This window comes from Papaver somniferum, chromosome 3 (genome assembly GCF_003573695.1).
Source record: "Papaver somniferum cultivar HN1 chromosome 3, ASM357369v1, whole genome shotgun sequence".
In the NCBI taxonomy this organism is placed as follows: Eukaryota; Viridiplantae; Streptophyta; class Magnoliopsida; order Ranunculales; family Papaveraceae; genus Papaver; species Papaver somniferum.
In genome coordinates this window covers 76440280-76460745 of record NC_039360.1, presented here as the reverse complement: position 1 = coordinate 76460745, position 20466 = coordinate 76440280, and the positions used below count along the sequence as shown (strand labels likewise).

General features: G+C 37.2%; 1 protein-coding gene, 1 long non-coding RNA gene and 2 pseudogenes across 2 annotated transcripts; all 4 read left to right on the top strand.

Annotated features, from left to right (window-relative positions):
- Positions 1 to 6867: 6867 nt before the first annotated feature.
- On the top strand, positions 6868 to 8326 carry LOC113361384 (cytochrome P450 CYP736A12-like). The gene is made up of 2 exons (XM_026604639.1): positions 6868 to 7611; positions 7757 to 8326. The coding sequence occupies exons 1-2, from the start codon at positions 6868 to 6870 to the stop codon at positions 8324 to 8326; spliced, it is 1314 nt and encodes a 437-aa protein (XP_026460424.1).
- A 707-nt stretch (positions 8327 to 9033) lies between these two features.
- On the top strand, positions 9034 to 9639 carry LOC113361383. Its single transcript, XR_003365104.1, has 3 exons — positions 9034 to 9101; positions 9220 to 9270; positions 9522 to 9639. It is a non-coding gene; the product is annotated as an uncharacterized LOC113361383 (long non-coding RNA).
- Positions 9640 to 12320: 2681 nt separating this feature from the next.
- On the top strand, positions 12321 to 14090 carry LOC113361382 (annotated as a pseudogene).
- Positions 14091 to 14509: 419 nt separating this feature from the next.
- Positions 14510 to 16525, top strand: LOC113356548 (annotated as a pseudogene).
- The last annotated feature ends 3941 nt before the right edge of the window (positions 16526 to 20466 follow it).

Genomic DNA, 20466 nt, shown 5'->3' with positions numbered 1-20466 from the left:
AATGCCGAACTGAATATCCAATAAATGTAATTGTGATTATGATAGTAAGATCCTTATTTTCTTTTTCTTCTCACAGTAAATGTCATTAAGATTATGCACTGACTCGAACATTGTTTCTCATTGAAAATAGTTGTTAGAATCCAATGATGTGAATTCAGTACTTTAGCGACTAGTGTAGGGTTATCTCTTCAAGGCACAGTCGTATAAGAAATACCAAGTTAATGGCTTCGTTTTTTGTGCACAAGATTCCGATGAGCGAATGGTAACAGAAAACGGCGGTGTCTCGATGAGAGCAATTACCAGGCATAGAGCGAAGTCTACGGACATAAATTACATCGAAGCTAAAGTTGTCTATAACGGAATCATTAAAAAGATTATCAGTTTAAACTATATGGAATTTGAAGAAACAGTTTTTTTTTTATGATTGGGTCAGAGTTGAAGATAAGACTAATGGGTGCCAAGTTGGTCCAAACTCATACTTGATAAAGGTTAACTTGTCTAAGTTGAAAAGCATTGATAGAGTGCAGGATGAATCCCTTTATCATGGCTTCAGAAGCAAGCCAAGTGTTCTACTCAATGGATCTTTCACCTGAGGGATGGTCCATGGTCTTGCATTCAACGCAGGGGTTAACTTCCTTAGTAGATAACCCTAAGATACCCACTATTTATCAGTCTGTTTTTACTGAAAATGAAAGTTTAGAAAAACTTATATGTGTTGATTCTGTAGTTTAGAATGATATGATTTCCACAAAGTTTTACCTTGTAGTTTAATCATTTGAAAAATCTAAATGCATTGCTTTCTTTTTATAACCTTTTATTATTATGTTTATATGGATTGTGCAGGTTTGTTATAGGTTTTGTGATAATAATGGGGTTAGCTTTGGTTAGTTTGCAGGTTATTATGGTAGAAGTGGAGATGAATGAAAATGGACTTCCTGTTTCCGCTAACGCAACAAAACTTGGCCATAGGAAGGGTGCCTTGGTTCTTACCCATGTGCCTATTTCGTTCAAAACCTGGAAGCACGTACATCAGAAGTACAAAGACGATGTTTGGAATGAATTAAAGGTACCACATTTACCCTGAATCTGAATTTGGTTGACAACAACATTAACTTTGACTTGAGGTAGTTATAGATGTATTAAGCAATAAACTTTGTCTTTCCAGGGAGTGTATAATTTACCTGAGACTTCTAAGAGAACTACAATGAATTCGATGTCTGACCCATGGAGGAGATTTAAGCATGAGTTAAGAGTGGACTACTATGACATATATCCTACTCACGAAGAAAGAATCAAAATTGTGACTCCTCTTATGAAATAAGAGGAATGGATAACATTTTGTATCAATGCAAATGATGAAAAGGTAGCTCAACTAAGAGCTGAGAATAAGAGGAAAAGACAATTGTATGATTACTCTCATTGCTCTGGGCGCAAACCTCATTGCTTGGTCAAAGCTGAACTGGTATGTTTAGCTCAGTTTTAACAATGCTTCGATATGACTCTTATAGAAAATAATGGTTGATCAATATTCACAGACTCATTATATTTGTGTTTTAGGAGGGCGTTAATCTTGGAGTAGAAGTCAGTACCTCCGATGTGTGGGTAAAAGCTCATTCACAAGAGGGTGGGGGAATTTTACCTAGTGCAGAACCATACTTAATTTGTAAGTCAGCTTATTTTCCATTTATATCATTTCTGGAATTATACATATACTATTTATCGTGATTTATAAATACAAAATTTTATGCTCAGTACCGCAGGCTGAGCTTCAGAAGAAACAAAAACAGATCAAAGAGTTGCAAGACGCGGGTACTCCCCCATCAAAAACAGATGCATTGACTGAAGCATTTGGGAAGGATTCTAGGGGACAGGTTCGTGTTGTTGGCCCCGTTTCTCGTACGTAAGTTGATAGTTCTGCTCCTACGCATGCTAAAGTGTATGATCTGAAGTCTAAAGATGTAATTCTGAAGCATAAGGTGAATGAACTAGGTGGTGAGATAGAGGTTCTGATCGGTGGCTTTGGATCATTGTGTCACATTCTGAAGGATATGCAATCTTTAATGCCAGCATCATATGTTGCCTCGACAAGTTCACATACTCATGCGTGTTCATCTGGTCATGGAATTGGTTCAGCTGGTCACTTAGATTTATCTCCTGAAACCTCACCTGTTAACTTAAGTTCACCTGGTGAACACGTATTTCCAGCTCGATCAACAACATGTGATATGCAACAATGTTCCTTGCTTAACATGGATGGTAAAATCATCGCGATTGGTAAACTCTGTACTGGTGAATTTGGACTTATGTGTCACGGCTCGCCTGTACCACCTAATCTTGCAAAGGTTTTGCTTGATTGCATTCTCCTGCCAGCTGAGCGCACTGTAAAAGCTAACAACTTAGCAGCGACCTTTCAAGATGTTGGAATTGGAGGATACATGGTTCATCCAAAGATGTGCATCAAATATGATTACAAGGGTGAATTAACTTTTTTGGAGATACGTTATGCTTCATGGATATCTCATCCATCGTATATCGTGCATACAAGCAACTAACATTAATGGCTTTTATGTTTTTGATTATGTTCACACTTTTATACTTAGGTTGAACATAGCGGTTATGTAACTATTATGCAGTTGTGCATAAGACTCTTTTGCAGTTGTGCTTACAAAGACTTTATGCAGTTGTGCATAAGTATCTAACTTCACCAGAAACAACTTTAATATATATGTATATAAGTTTATTTTACTTTGATTCCTATGTTTCTATTAAACTTCTGTACATATGTGTGTGGTTTTATTCTCTTTTATGTGATTAGGTAGGTGACTTCAGCTAAGGCCATCAGAGGGGAATATCAATCCCTGGTACGTACTTTTATTTATGCTTATGCTTTCATGTTTACATGGTTGAATACTAACCTTCAGTATACTTTTTTGCGAGGTAATGATCAGTATTAATTGCTGGGTGACAAGTGAATTGCGTGAGGATTGGGATCAACTTATGCCTCAGTGTGCATTATTCAGTTAATGCACATTGGAAACCCTAGATAGAGCAGCAGCAGTCGTTGGGAAGAAAAGAAGAAGAAGAAATCAGCCATGGGTAGAAGTAAGTTTTCCCCAAAATCCCTTTTCTATTCTTATGTATGATTATTGCTTGATAATCTGTTTTTATTATTAGATTTTCCGTTGGTTCCATAATCTTTAGTAGTTACTATGTTGACCAGCTTAAATGTGCCCCCTGCTTTCTGGTTCTAGGTTGCACAACCTTTAAGAGAAGCATGATATCTTCACATGAATATCTTTAATCTAATTGGTATATCCCTGTCTATTAAGATGTGATTCATTAGTGACTGGGAGCTGATGACCTTTGTCAGATCTAATGTGGTTGTTTGTTTTCAGTTCTGTTATCTTCACTGCATAGGGTTTGAGTATTTTTTCTTATATTTTTTACATTGGTTAAATATTGCAGGACCTGCTAGGTGTTACAGGCAGATTAAGAACAAGCCTTACCCAAAGTCAAGGTACTGTGTGGTGTACCTGACCCAAAGATTAGGATTTATTATGTTGGCATGAAAAAGAAAGGAGTTGATGAGTTCCTTTCCGTGTCCATTTGGTGAGTTCCCTTTCTGTGTCCATTAGAATTTATGATGTTGGCAACAAGTACATGACCAAGTTTGTTGGGAAGGATGCTTTCCATTTGAGAGTCAGGGTACATCCTTACTATGTCTTGTGTATCATCAATCTCTTGTTCAGTAATATCTTCTCTTTATATACAGGTGATACGTTACGAGCTTCCTAGCACTTAGGAGATCTTTCTCAAAGGTCTGGTAGAACAAGACGTGCTGGAAAGATGGTGAAATTTATACCCCCTGCTGACAGGTATGTGTTATACTGAAGTTCTATTCGTACACAGTACTGGAAACATAAAATTATAACCTATATACCAGTTATAACACATCAGGAAAAACCGAAAACAAAAATGCTACGACCTATGTAATATGATTCTAAAGTAGCAGTTAGTATATGCCTTAGAGGTTCTAATTTTCCTCTATGCTAGCTTATATCATCTCTGGAATTTGAACTCATATGTGAACTCATAACTGAACTTGAGAAATATACTGAAATTTTCTATCTTTTGGTTGTTCATATCTAGGGCTGCATATGGGAGGGTATGGGCGGGTATAAGCTAAAACCAACCTCGTACCCACTGACTGCTGGGTTTTTTTTCATAACAAACCCCGCATCCACAAACAACAGGCAGATTTTGTTACCCGCCCGCTACGGGTTGGTCGGGTATGGGTTTAAACGGGTTTAAACCCGCGTTATATTCAAGTATTTAGAGTAACTTCTATTCTCCTTGATTAAGTGAGAAAAAAAAACCAAAACCCCCAAACTATTCATACCTAGGAAGTTCACAGATGAAGATTAAGTGTTGAATCTGTTGATTTTTCGATTGTTGTCGATTTCTGGTGAAGATTCAAAGTTGTTGTTGTCAATTTCTAGTGAAGATTTCTGGTAATTGTCGTTTGTAGGTGAAGAAGAAGAACTGAGGAGGAAGAAGAGGAGAGGCCGAACAGAGAGAAGAGTATAGAAAGTGAATGAGGGTTATCAGTTATCCTATCTACTAGTATTAGGGTTTCATAATGGACGACTAGGATTAGTTTTATCTAATGGTATATAATTTGCGGGTTTTTTGGGCGGGTATTAGCTTCAACCAACCTCGCACCCACAGACAGCGGGTTTTTTTTCATAACCAACCCCGCACCCCCAGCGGGCGGGTATGGACTACAAACCCACGGGTTTAGCTGGTACGGGCGGGTTTGGGTATCGTGGGCGGGTCTTGTGCAGCCCTATTCATATCATTCTTCAGAAACTTAAGAAATGTCTCCTGAAACTGAACTTTATTGGGTATTGATTGTATGTTATTGGCCCGAATATATTGTTCAAATGGAAGACTTTGTTGTTCGGTGTGCAATGTGTCTCTCACTGCCTGGATTTGGCCTGAGTTTAGAAACTGAACTTCATTGGATATATTGATTGTATGTTATTGGCATGAATAAATTGTTTAAATGGAAGACTTTGTTATTCAGTGCGCACTCAATGTGTCTCTCAGTAGTATTTGTCCTGGATTTGGCCTGAATATGTTACAGGGAACTCTTGACTAGGTCAACGACAAGTTGACTTGATTTTTTTTTGTTGCAAAAATTTAGCAACGGCCAGAAACTGTTGCTAAATTTAGAACCAAAATAATAAAACTGTGTTCGGCTAAGTTTAGTAGTTCTAAGTTTTTTGGTTCTAAATTTCGCAACTGCTTCGGAGCCAGCAGTTGCTAAACCTATTCGCAACAACCAAAATTGTTGTAAAGCCGAAAAAAAACACCCCGGTGATCCTAAAACCGTTGCGAAAAAAAATCGCAACGGCCTGGGGAGTTGTTGCAAAAAAAAATGCAACGCCACGTTTCTCAACAGGTACCTGCTGTTGCAAGTCCCTTTTGCTCTGAAAACAGCCGTTGTTATTCTAGAAAAATGGTTGGTGATGAGTTTGACATTTTTTGAAATGTCATTACGTTGAACACTTAACACTTTTTTTTTTTTTTTGTTCAGTAAAGTAAAGAATTTATTAGAAAAAGGAGAGCATGCAAAAGAGCAGCCAACCACCAAAATTACAATAAAACCAAAAGGAGGGAGGCCCTCAAAACAGAACTACCCTAAGGAGTTTCGAAAAAAAACATTCCTCCAGTGTACAATGACCTCATCGATTGAAATTCCAAACATGGAAGGAGAGTATCTAGCCCACTGAAAAATAGTTAACTTGATATCGTTGATGATGTTTTCAATTGTTCTTTCTTTGTTGTTGAAGACCCGATTGTTGCGCTCCAGCCAGATAATCCAAAAGATCGTGGCATACATACGCTTCCACACTTCCTTACCACATACCGATAAACGAGAGGTTGACCAGTTTGTTGTTATATCCATAGTAGAACCACTAAGATTCACCTGCCTGTTAGTTTCAGAGCAGAAGTAATTCCATATACACTTCGAAAGGACACAGTTAACAAAAATATGATCGTTTGTTTCCGCAACCATCTTGCAAAAACAGCATAAATTAACTATAGCATTGCCACTTGTAGAGACTAACACAAAGTTCCTTTTCTGCAGATTATCAGTTGTAGGGAGCCTATTGAACACTTAACACTTAAAAGGTAGAAAACTTCGTAGTGGGATTTACAGGCAACAGAATCAAATGTACCAGCAGAATGCAGCATCATTATATGCATGTAAGTGAATTAAGAATCCAATAGAAAATTCCGGAATAGGGAGCTAGACTCCAAGTCAAAACAAGAAAAAGCCGATTGGAGAATCAAGAACAAGTTAACATGCAAAATTAAGAGACTTTGATACTAACGATCAGTATTTATTAATTCCAATATGTCGTCTTCACAAGAGATCAATAGCATCACCATTGCCGTTCTTTGCCATAGTACCATTGTAATATAAGAATTTGGAATCTTCAGTCTTGGGCCATGCACTTGATTGTGTACTCTTAGCACTTCTGTTTTTTTGTTTTCTTTTAACACAAACCATGCATATAAGCACAATATTAGCTCCCCTCATTTTATACACCAAACCTCAGTATTTAATAGCTCACTTGACTTGAGTGTTTTGCACCTCTAAATCGTTCTTATTCTCTTGCTCTCTAAAACTTTGACCGTCTGTTATCATTCATGTCTTCCATAACATTTACATGGATTTCATCATTTCTTTTCCTTTTACTAGCTTATATTCTCCATGCCTACAAATCCAAATGCAATCACAAACATAAACCCTTACCTTCTGGTCCAAAAGGCTTACCAATTTTAGGTAACCTTCTCATGATAGGTGAATTCCCTCACCGAGATCTTCATCGTTTATCAACCCAATATGGTCCCATATTCTACATACGTCTAGGTTTCATTCCAACCATTGTTGTTTCTACCCCTCAAACTGCCGAGCTTTTCCTCAAAACTCATGATCTTAGTTTTGCTGGTAGACCCTTCAGTTCAGCAGCCAAAAGTATTTCATATGACCAAAAAGGCTTAACCTTTGCCACATACGGTCCATATTGGCGTAATATTCGAAAATTATGTATTTCAAAACTACTTAGTAGCAACAAAGTAGAGTCATTTAGATCCATGAGAAGTACTGAGTTAGGACTGTTTATCACATCCCTCAAACATGCCGCAATATCGCGCGAAATAGTAAATGTTAGTAATAAGGTTTTGTCTCTCAGTACTGATATGTCGTGTTTAATGGTATTTGGAAACAAGTCAATGAAAAGTAGTGATGATCATAAAGGATTCCAAGATGTGGTTCATGAGGGAATGAAACTTGCGGCAATTTTTAATATCGCCGACTATATTCCTTATATTGGTTTGCTTGATGTTCAAGGGCTAGGGAAGCGGATGAAAGAGGTTAGTAAAGTTTTCGATGAATTGTTTGAGAAAATTATCGACGAACACGTCAAAGTATTCGATAAGGATAATCAGAAAGATTTTGTCGATGTTATGTTGGCTTTTATGGACGAAAAAGATACCGACTTTTTTATCGATCGTTCCAATATCAAAGCGATCATACTTGTAAGTAACTTGTTATTATTACTACGCGAATTTGCTCTCTCAAAGTACAAGTTGTTTTTTCTTTTTAACTGTAGATAAGTTTCAAACTCAGGTGTTGGGTCGTATTTATTTTTCTTTTCATTTCTGGTCCTACAATTATTTGCAGGACATGCTGGTAGGTTCTATGGATACTTCATCAACGGCCGTTGAGTGGACAATATCCGCACTATTGAAGAATCCAAGAGTGATGAAGAAATTGCAAGAAGAGTTGGAAAGAGTCATTGGTTTAGACCGACTTGTGGAAGAATCGGATTTACCAAACTTGGAATACTTGGATATGGTTATTAAAGAAAGCATGAGACTCTATCCGGTTGCACCACTGTTAATTCCCCATGAAGCAATGGAAGACACCATTGTCAATGGCTTCTTCATACCAAAAACTTGTCGCATAATAATAAACAGTTGGGCAATTGGACGTGACCCGAATTCATGGACAGATCCTGAAGAATGTATCCCAGAAAGATTCATGGAGAGCAGGATTGATCTTCGAGGACAAGATTTTCAACTCCTCCCATTCGGATCAGGTAGGCGAGGTTGCCCCGGAATTCAACTGGGTCTCCTAGCGGTTCGATTGATCGTTGCTCAGCTCGTTCACTGTTTTGATTGGGAACTTCCAAATGGCATGTCACCTGATGATTTGAATATGACCGAAGAGTTTGGTCTCACAATGCCTTGAGCTAAAAATCTACTTGCTATCCCAACAAAATATCGTCTTCGCAATTAAATTGAGTTGCACAATTAACAGTACTATGACTATCGATTGCGAATTCCAAAATGTCAGTTTTCACAAGAGATAAACATGGCCACTGTCTATTAGTGTCGCGTAACTTTCTTTGCCATTATGCACATTGTAACGTAGTACAGAATAATATGGAGTCTTCCGTCTTGGATTGTACACTTGATCGTATATGTGTGGCACCTACTTTTTTGCCCAAAAGCTGATTTGGGGGAAAATATCATTCTTACATAAAAATGAACAAGAAAAATGTGGCAAAAGATAATGAAGTGAAGTCGGTCACAATTTGGCCATACTCATGGAGCCCATGATTGGCCATAGTATTTCGGGAAAAATTGCTCGGTAGGGCCGGCCGGTTGCGGTATCCTATCAAATGATTGGCCAAACCAATGTAGTCAATTTCGTCCGTACCGGCCGATATATCGGCGATATTACCGGTATCGGACGCTGAGCGATACGGAAATCCTAATATCGCGATACGATTTTTTACCGATAATATCGTCCGATACGGGAAAAACGGTACATCGATTTATCGGCGATATTCGGCGATATTTGGCTTTTACAGTAATTTATGAGGGCATTTTCGGAATTCTATGAGAAGGGAAGAAATTTAATCCCTAAATCCCATCGATACGCAAAGGGAAGAGATTTAATTCAGGTAAATTTGTTTGCAGGTTCTTCTTCTCCATCTTAATTGATTCTATCTTAACAAAAGGTTGGTTTTCATCATTAACAAATTAGTTTCTCCATCTTAATTGATAGTTCCATTCTTGTTAGATCTAATCAATTTATGTGTGTTCTTTCTGTATGAAACTATCAAACCAACTGTACAGATTCAGCGTATAGCTTCTCCAATGATTAACGTAAGAGCAGAATAAATCAAGGTACGGCTACTGCTGCAACTGTTTCATGAAATATTCTTAATATTTTGTCTAAATCTAGGCTACTGTTTCATTTCAACTCATACTTTGTAGTACAATCCATTGATTTAATTCGTAAATTCATTGTTGGATTTAATTCGTACAATCCATTTCATTTCAACCACTACTTTTGTTGTTATTTAACAGCAACAGAACACAATTGTGTTCCTTGATTTGCTCAAACCACTCTCCTATATATTTTATTTCTGTTGTAGGTTGTGATTATGGATTCTTCTAATGCATCAAATTCAAATGCCACAAACACTACCTGTGATTCATTGCCCTCTTCTTCGGCTACTCAAACTAAAGATCCAGCATGGGAATGGGGTGAACGCCAAGACCTAGCAAATCAAAATATTACTTGTTTGTTATGTAAGAAATTAATTCGTGGTGGTGGAATTACTAGGCTTAAGGAGCATTTTACATATTAAAGGGAATGTTTCTTCATGTCCAAATGTGTCCATTGACATTATGAACAAAGTTAGTCTGGTGTATTCTGTAAAGAGGACCAAAAAATCTCATAGGGATAACATTGATTTGGCGTATCGGCGTGCAAACAACTCAAATGAAGGCTCTGATGCTGATACCGATGTTGAAGAACAAGAAGTTGAAATTGATGGCAATATGGGCAGTCGTGGTGCTAGTGCTGGTGTGGGTGCTAGTCAACTAGTTTCTCAGAATCAGACAAAGAGAAAGAGGATAAGCCAAAGTAATAGTAGAGGTCCAATTGATTTATATATGAAGACAGACCACCAAAAAACTCAACAGGCCACTCTTGAAAGAGACTCAGCTGTGAAAGAGAAGTTAATTTTAATGTTGTATAATTTTGTGTGAAACAATATAAATTATAGATATAAATTTAGAACCGATATCTCCCCGATATTTGAAACCGAGATCTCCCCGATACAATGTTGTACCAGTGTACCGGTCCTCAGCCGAGACAAACCGGTATCCGATATTGACTACATTGGGCCAAACTAAAATTTTAAGCACGAAAGAAAAAAGTAAAAAAAGTAGAAATAAAATCTCCTTACGGTAAATTTGGATTTTACATGGACATAGCTGAGCAGAATCAGCGGATGAAAGAACATTCTAGCCGGACCTATTATCTACCCCTTCCGTCCCAAATCAATTGGACTATTTGTAATTTGCACAATTATTAAAGCAAGGAGAAAAGAAAAGTATGTGTAAGTATTTTTTACAATTATATCCCTATGGATGATAACTAGTAAAACTTAGAAATGATTCATCTCTTAAATCATATCACAGTTTTCGTAAACTTTATGTCGTTGAAAAGCATTTTAAAACACATACGTAAAGAATATAAACATGACTATCAAATTATACATATTTCTTATAGTAACAATAATCAATTAAAAGTGTAGTTTTAGAAATATCCCTTGATTATAGTGAGATAGCTCAATTATTTGTGGGACAAAATTTAAAACCAATTAGCTCAATTAATTTGGACGGGAGGAGTATATGTTTTAAAATTGTAGCAGAAACAAATGTCCTTGCAGAATGCAATCATCAGTATATGCACGCAATAGTGATGTGATGAAGTTAGAACAAGAAAAAGCTGACCGGAGAATCAAGAAGAAGCTTACATAGGAAATAAAGGGACTGTAAAATTCCATAGTTAGATGTCGTCTTCACTAGAGATAACATCAGGGTTATGTTGTGTAACTTTCTTTGCCGTTATATAAGACTTTGGTTATGTTGTGTAACTTTCTTTGCCGTTATATAAGACTTCCGAGTCTTGATTGTATTCAGCAGAAGATTCCACTAAAACAATAAGATGTGTACTGATATTAGTATCTGTGAAAGAAATTACTATCAGGGACGGCCAGGAGTCTCTCGCCACACCTAATAGAAAATGCATCAGGACGGGACGAGCCGAAGCCGAAGCCGAGCCACACCTAATTAAAAATGTATCAGGACCGGGCGAGGCGAAGCCGAAACCGAATCACACCTAATTAAAAATGTATCGCGACAGGGCTGGGAGAAGCTCCACAACACCTAATAAAAAAAATTAGCCAGAGCATATAAAATATGGTTAAAATAAGAAAAAAAATACACGATGCGAAGCACGGGCATAAAATCTAGTTAGAAGGTAGTAAAGGTAACAAAGTCGCGTTAAAAAGTTGTGGTAGAAACAAAAGTATAGGCAAAATGCAACTATCAATATACGAAAAATGGGTCATTTGTCCAAATATTTTTAAATCACGGTTCAAATGGACGAGTAAAAAATAGTTTGGGTGAAATGGCCAAAAAAAAATAGTAAGGATGAAACTGGTTTCAACCTAGCTTAAATTTAAAAAATAGCAAGGATGAAACTGGATACATCCTGTGTAAATTAAAAATAAGAAAAATATTTGAAAATGGGCACGATGAAACTGGTTACATCCTGCCTATTATTAAATTTTTGTCCATTTAAACAGTATCAAAATCTAACTGTCCATTTCACCCATAAATTATTGATTTTGGTCTTTTTAACCAATTTTGTGATCAATATATGCCCGTTAGCGACTTAAGAGTCCAAGAGTGGAGGCCGGCATTAGGAGCTAGACTCCAAGTCAATACAAGAAAAGGCCGATTGGAGAATCAAGAAGAAGTTAACATACAAAACTAAGAGACTTTTGCAAAAAAAAAAATAAAGAAGAAGAGACTTTAATACTATCGATTCATATTTAGTAAAACCAAAAATGTCGCCTTCACGGGAGACAGCATCACCACTGATTAGTGTTGTGTAACTTTCTTTGCCATTGTACGCATTATAGTACTCCTTAGTCCTGGACCATACACTTGATTGTATATTGGTGCATGTTTATTATTTTTTAACACAAGCCATGCATGCATCTAAGCACAATTTAGCTCCCCTCACTCTATATATCACACTCCCAGTATTTAATAGCTCACCTGACTTAGTTTTTTGCACCTCTATATCTTTCTGTATTTCTTGCTCTCTGATACTTCGCCTGTATGCTATTATTCATGTCTTCCATGACTTTTACATGGATTTCGTCTTTTTTTTTCTTTTACTAGCTTATATTATCCATGCCTACAAATCCAAATCCAATCACAAACATAAACCCTTACCTCCTGGTCCAAAAGGCTTACCAATTTTAGGTAACCTTCTCATGATAGGTGAATTTCCTCACCGAGATCTTCATCATTTATCAACCCAATATGGTCCCATATTCTACATACGTCTGGGTTTCATTCCAACCATTGTTGTTTCTACCCCTCAAACTGCCGAGCTTTTCCTTAAAACTCATGATCTTAGTTTTGCTGGTAGACCCTTTAGTTTAGCATCTAGATATTTTCATACGACCAAAAAACTTAACCTTTGCCACATACGGTCCATATTGGCGTAATATTCGAAAATTATGTACTTTAAAACTACTTAGTAGCAAGAAAGTTGAGTCATTTAGATCCATGCGAAGTACTGAATTAGGATTATTGGTGACATCTCTCAAACATGCCGCAACTGAGTGTGAAATAGTAAATGTTAGTAACAGGGTCTTATCTCTCAGTACCGATATGTCGTGTTTAATGGTATTTGGAAACAAGTCAATGAAAAGTAGTGATGATCATAAAGGATTCCAAGATGTGGTTCATGAGGGAATGAAACTTGGGGCAATTTTTAATATCGCCGACTATATTCCTTATATTGGTTTGCTTGATGTTCAAGGGCTAGGGAAACGGATGAAAGAGGTTAGTAAAGTTTTCGATGAATTGTTCGAGATGATTATCGACGAACACGTCAAAGTATTCGATAAGGATAATCAGAAGGATTTTGTCGACGTTATGTTGGCTTTTATGGATGAAAAAGATGCCGACTTCTTTATCGATCGCTCCAATATCAAAGCGATCATACTTGTAAGTAACTTGTTATTATTACTACGCGACTTTGGTCTCTCAAAGTACGAGTGGTTTTTTTTTTTTTTTTACTGTAGACAAGTTTCAAACTCAGTCATTATCATATTTATTTTTCTTCTCATTTCTAAAATTATTTGCAGGACATGATGATAGGTTCTATGGATACTTCATCAACGGCGGTCGAGTGGACAATATCCGCACTATTGAAGAATCCAAGAGTGATGAAGAAAGTGCAAGAAGAGTTGGAAAGAGTCATTGGTTTAGACCGACTTGTAGAAGAATCGGATTTACCAAACTTGGAATACTTGGATATGGTTATCAAAGAAAGCATGAGACTCTATCCAGTTGCACCACTACTAGTTCCTCATGAAGCAATGGAAGACACCATTGTCAATGGTTTCTTCATACCAAAAACTTCTCGGATAATAATAAACAGTTGGGCAATTGGACGTGACCCGAATTCATGGACAGATCCTGGAGAGTTTATCCCCGAAAGATATATTGAGAACAACATTGATCTCCGGGGACAAGATTTTCAACTCCTCCCGTTCGGATCAGGTAGGCGAGGTTGCCCCGGAATTCAACTGGGTCTCCTAGCGGTTCGATTGATCGTTGCTCAGCTGGTTCACTGTTTTGATTGGGAACTTCCAAATGGCATGTTACCTGATGATTTGGATATGACAGAAGAGTTTGGTCTCTCAATGCCAAGAGCTAAAAATCTACTTGCTATTCCAAAATATCGTCTTCGCAATTAAATTGCGCTGCACATTTTAACCATCGATTACTATTTAGTGATTCCAAAATGTTAAGTCTTCACAAGAGATAAACATCACCACTGTCGGTTAATGTTGTGTAACTTTCTCTGCCATTATGCGCATTATAACATATAGTACATGTAAGAATTTGGAGTCTTCAGTCTTGGATATACACTTGATTGTATATTTTGTGTCCCTTATCTTTTGCCCAAAAGCTGATTTGGCAGAAGATATATCATTCAACAAAAATTGAATAAGAAAAATGTGGCTAAAGATAGGGAAGTCGGTCACAAATTGGCCATACTCGTCGACCCCATGATGCGTACTGATACTATTTCGGGAAAAAATTGCCCGGCAGGGCCGGCTGTAGATGAATAAAGATAAAAGCATATCGAATCTCCTTCATCATATTTGGAAATAGTAGAGCAGAGACTGTACATGTTGTCTTCACCGGAGATCACATCACGGTCATGTTGTGCAACTTTCATTGCCGTTATATAAGACTTTGGAGTCTTGACTTGTATTCGGCAGAAGATTCCACTAAAACAACAAAATGTGTAATGAAGTTTCAATTTTTATTTTGACAAAAAAAAAATGTTAAACCTCAATCTCTCCATAAGGAAATAAAAGAAATAATTGAGCTAAAAATGGAACAGTTCTAGCTAGAACTCCGTACTCTAGTGTAGCAAGAACGGTGAGCCTCTCACGACAAAATATATCATCTACAGACTTGCTATATGCGTACCAAGTGTCATCCTCGTCATCGTCATCCTCTTCCACAGTATGTATGGTTACGGGATCACCATCAACAAGAAAACAAAATAAAGTCTCATCTTCTGCGCTCCTCTCTCTGCAAAAAAACCTCAACTGTGCGTCAATGTATTCTTCCATAGCTGTTACATGGATTTCATCTCTTCTCTTCTTTCTCCTAGTAGCTTATTATTTAATTCACACCTACATATCTAAATCCAGAAACAAATCGAAACCTTTACCTCCAGGTCCAAAAGGCCTTCCGATTGTAGGAAACTTTTTCATGTTAGGAGAAGCCGTTCATCGGGATCTCCATCGGTTATCGACCAAATATGGTCCGATTATGTATCTTCGTCTAGGATCTCTCCCAACTATTGTTGTCTCCTCTGCTGAAGCTGCCGAACTTTTTCTCAAAACACACGATCTCAACTTCGCTAGTAGACCTTTCAGTGCAGCTGCCAAGTATATAAGTTATGATCATAAAGGCTTTTTCACTGAATATGGTCCGTACTGGCGGAACGTTCGTAAATTAAGCACGCTAAAGCTGCTTAACCATAACAAAATTGAGTCTTTCGGGTCCATGAGAAGTTCGGAGATAGAGCTATTGATAACATCACTGAGAGATGCTGCAAGTTTACATGAAAGTAGTAGATATTACTAGTAAGATTTTTGCTCTAAATAAAGATATGTCGTCTTTAATGGTGTTCGGAAAGAAGCGTGTGGAAAGTGACCATAATAAGAAGTCGTTTCATGAAGTTGTGCAAGAAGGAATGAGGCTTGCTGCGGCTCCAAATTTAGCTGAATATATCCTTTTGTTGGTCGATTTGATCTTCAAGGTATAGAGAAAGGAATGAAGGCAGTTAGTAAAGTTTATGACGCTATGCTTGATAAGATTATTGATGAACATGTGGAGGTATTTGATAAGGATAATTTAAAGGACTTCATCGATGTCTTGTTGGATTGTATGGCATCTAATGACACCGAATTTTCAATCGGCCGATCCAATATCAAAGCCATCGCTTTGGTAAGTGTGGTCTTTTTGGCCATGTGATACAGTGGTAAAGTCACACACCAGTGGTATGAGTTCAAAACTCGCCAGCATAAAATTCTTTACCGTTCAATTCTTTTTTTTTAATCTTTTGACAGTTTTCCATTTTCCCTGATTTTTGAGAAATAATTAATTTTGACCATTTGATGCAGGACATTCTCTTGGGATCAATGGACACTACAGCTGCTGCGATTGATTGGACCCTGACAGAGATAATCAAGAATCCAAAAGTAATGTGAAAAGTCCAGGATGAGTTAGAGAGAGAGGCCGGTTTGGACCGTCTGGTCGAAGAATCAGATATACAAAAACTTGAGTACCTGGATATGGACGTGACCCGGTTGCACCACTTCTACTTCCTCATGAATCAATTGAAGATTGCCAAGTTAACGGCTTTTTCATACCCAAAATGTCTCGAGTAATAATCAACAGTTGGGCAATTGGACGTGACCCGCAAACGTGGACTGATCCTGAAAAATTCATGCCAGAGAGGTTCATGGGAAAGGATATAGATGTTCGAGGACGTGATTTCCAACTCCTTCCGTTTGGGTCAGGTCGTCGAGGTTGTCCTGGATTGTCGTTAGGCTACTTGGTGGTTCGATTGGTTGTGGCGCAATTGGTTCATTGCTTCGATTGAGAGCTTCCAAATAATATGTCGCCTAATGATTTAGATACAAATGAAGCATTTGGTATCGTAATGCCAAGAGCCAAACATCTACTTGTCATTCCAAAGTAACGTCTTAACAGTTGATAAATATGTAATAATCGATAATGTTTGTGTGTAGGATATCATCATTGGAATTGTTTCTTTGTAAAATTATGGACTTCCAAAACACCAAAAGGCTAGAACTGAACTTAGAATCTAAGACCAAAAAAGTTCGAAATAACAGTCAGACAAAAAGGTCTTGCTACATTAATTGACTATATTGCTTCTACGGCAGGGTTATGGAGCAATTATTCTGTACCCTTGTTTAAAATACATTAGTAAAAGATAAACCCAAAAATCTATATGAGATTATTTTGTACCATCGTATGCAAATCATAGATATTTGAGTACATGAATGTTGGTGAATCATAAGTTCGGTTGGGAACAGTTCATGAACCTGGTTGGCGAATCTTGGTGAACTGAATTTATAGGTTGGATTATTAATTGGCTTCCAGTTCACGAACCCAGTTCACGAACTATGGTTAACTGAGTTCTGGAGTCCAGTAGGATTGGCGAACTCGATTCACGAACCGTTGCACCCTGATTTGTGAACAAGCCCTACGGTTTGTACCAACTGTCCTGACAATGTTTAGCAGATGCTCAAAGACTTATTATTTTAAAATGTTTAGCATTGCTAGCACTCTCTTAAACACTCCTAAGGCTTCATTAATTTCTTAGGTGTTTAAATGAATATCAAGTAACTTTTAGTTTTTTGGCTAACTTGCCAAACTGAACAGTCATTTTGCGCGGTTACTAAACTCGGTCTAACTGAACCTATGTGTATAGTCTTTTATTGCAGTTTGAAGACCTATTTTGTTTTCTTGATTCTCAAGTTATCTTAGCTTGAATTCTAAACTGAAAATTATAAATAGAGCATCTCTGCCAACTAGGAAAATCAAGCCCTGACACTTTGTGTCCTAGTCGATTCAATAGACGCCTCTATTGACCTTTTAGGTCTACAACTAAATATACTTCGCTTGGGGATTCATGAAGTCATGTTTGAAAATCTTTGATGGAGCATTGCTCGGTCGAACTCACAAGTGTTGCCATCTCAATCTTGTAGTGTCAAATTTAGTTGTCAAAACTTTATCTTGATTTATATTTTGCAATTAGTTTAGTCTCCTACTAGGATAGAAATATAGTTGAGAAACAGTGGATCACGACAGTCATCATTGCGTGATCAACCAAAACTTTTGGATACCTTTATTAACCATAGGTAAGTGAAGACTGAACCACCTATTTCTCAAGTTATATTCACTTTTCTATCATTGAGACGTTTCGTGTAACTAATTAGACTATCATGCATATCCAAGAATTTCGAGTCAAGTTTATATTGATAATTAGTCCTCGAAATATAATGACTAAGCTTAATGAACATTTGTTCATACTAAATGAATTTCGGTTAAGGACAATTTATTGTCCGCAATCAAAATCATAATTGAAGTTTTATCTTCTAAAAATAGCTTGGAACAGTGATGTGTGTTATTGATGTTATTCGAGAATGTTTCGAATCGATTTAGAGACAAATACAAAACTACTATAGATTCTGAAAAGATGAGGGTGCCCAAATATACCTCAATCTAAAACTTTTCCACCTATAAGTCCTTTCTCCGAAAGTGATTGTTTATGGACAGAGTCGAGACAATACAACTAATCGGTTCACACTTCGTGTGATCGTCTATGGATACGAGATCGAGACAATACGACAACAAGATAACTTGTGTGATTGACTATGGATACAAGATCGACACAATACAACAACGAAGTATGTTCACTTGATAAATGGTTCAGACTCAACCAAACACAATAAGATTACTATCAAGTAAATAGGAATTAACGTTTGTGTATTTTACTTCTAATTATAATAAAACAATTATAATCACAGAAATAGAAAAGTAAAAGACACATCAAGATTTTGTTAACGAGGAAACCGCAAATGCAAAAAAAAAACCCCGGGACCTTGTCCAGAATTGAATACTCTCAGGATTAAGCCGATATACAAAATCTAAACCAACTTCGTATAGTTGAGACCAAACAACTAAACCTATAGTTCACCTAGTTCCTTTTGTATCCATGCGCCTCCAACTTGCAATAAGTCACGCACTTGGAACAATTCCTTTAGTTCATATTCCAAACAGTAAAGGAACAAAAATCTATGCGGTAACAACTCTTTTCAACCAAGCGATATGAGTTCGACAAAAGGATCTTCCGTTTATCCCAATAAACTCCTTTGTCAGGTCCTTAGATCTATCCAATAACAACTACCAAAATAATTGTCAAGATTTTGCAATCAATACTTTGAATCACAAAGAATTGTATTGACGCTGATCTACTCAACTAATCAATCAAATCTACCGCAAGGACAAACCGATTATAGTTGGATCTTCTTTACCCGAAACAAGTATGTGCACACCAAAGATTATGAACCAAAATCAGAAATCTTCTTCGTCTTCAATCTTCTTAGATCTTCAATAAACACTGCACACAATCAACATGAATCTCTTGTGATCAATCACACACAGAACAGAGTCTGTTAATAATGGATTATCACAAGACGTCTTTAGATCTACAAACAGTCTAAAGATTCCCGTCGAAACTTCGATCTAGTTTGAGTGAATCTTATATCAGAAGAGAATATTCTCATGCATAAACAAACTAGGTGCAATCAAATTTCAACAACCATTAGTCAATCAAATCAATCGAAAACATTGCATAGGGTTTGAGTATTTTTTCTTATATTTTTTACATTGGTTAAATATTGCAGGACCTGCTAGGTGTTACAGGCAGATTAAGAACAAGCCTTACCCAAAGTCAAGGTACTGTGTGGTGTACCTGACCCAAAGATTAGGATTTATTATGTTGGCATGAAAAAGAAAGGAGTTGATGAGTTCCTTTCCGTGTCCATTTGGTGAGTTCCCTTTCTGTGTCCATTAGAATTTATGATGTTGGCAACAAGTACATGACCAAGTTTGTTGGGAAGGATGCTTTCCATTTGAGAGTCAGGGTACATCCTTACTATGTCTTGTGTATCATCAATCTCTTGTTCAGTAATATCTTCTCTTTATATACAGGTGATACGTTACGAGCTTCCTAGCACTTAGGAGATCTTTCTCAAAGGTCTGGTAGAACAAGACGTGCTGGAAAGATGGTGTGAAATTTATACCCCCTGCTGACAGGTATGTGTTATACTGAAGTTCTATTCGTACACAGTACTGGAAACATAAAATTATAACCTATATACCAGTTATAACACATCAGGAAAAACCGAAAACAAAAATGCTACGACCTATGTAATATGATTCTAAAGTAGCAGTTAGTATATGCCTTAGAGGTTCTAATTTTCCTCTATGCTAGCTTATATCATCTCTGGAATTTGAACTCATATGTGAACTCATAACTGAACTTGAGAAATATACTGAAATTTTCTATCTTTTGGTTGTTCATATCTAGGGCTGCATATGGGAGGGTATGGGCGGGTATAAGCTAAAACCAACCTCGTACCCACTGACTGCTGGGTTTTTTTTCATAACAAACCCCGCATCCACAAACAACAGGCAGATTTTGTTACCCGCCCGCTACGGGTTGGTGGGTATGGGTTTAAACGGGTTTAAACCCGCGTTATATTCAAGTATTTAGAGTAACTTCTATTCTCCTTGATTAAGTGAGAAAAAAAACCAAAACCCCCAAACTATTCATACCTAGGAAGTTCACAGATGAAGATTAAGTGTTGAATCTGTTGATTTTTCGATTGTTGTCGATTTCTGGTGAAGATTCAAAGTTGTTGTTGTCAATTTCTAGTGAAGATTTCTGGTAATTGTCGTTTGTAGGTGAAGAAGAAGAACTGAGGAGGAAGAAGAGGAGAGGCCGAACAGAGAGAAGAGTATAGAAAGTGAATGAGGGTTATCAGTTATCCTATCTACTAGTATTAGGGTTTCATAATGGACGACTAGGATTAGTTTTATCTAATGGTATATAATTTGCGGGTTTTTTGGGCGGGTATTAGCTTCAACCAACCTCGCACC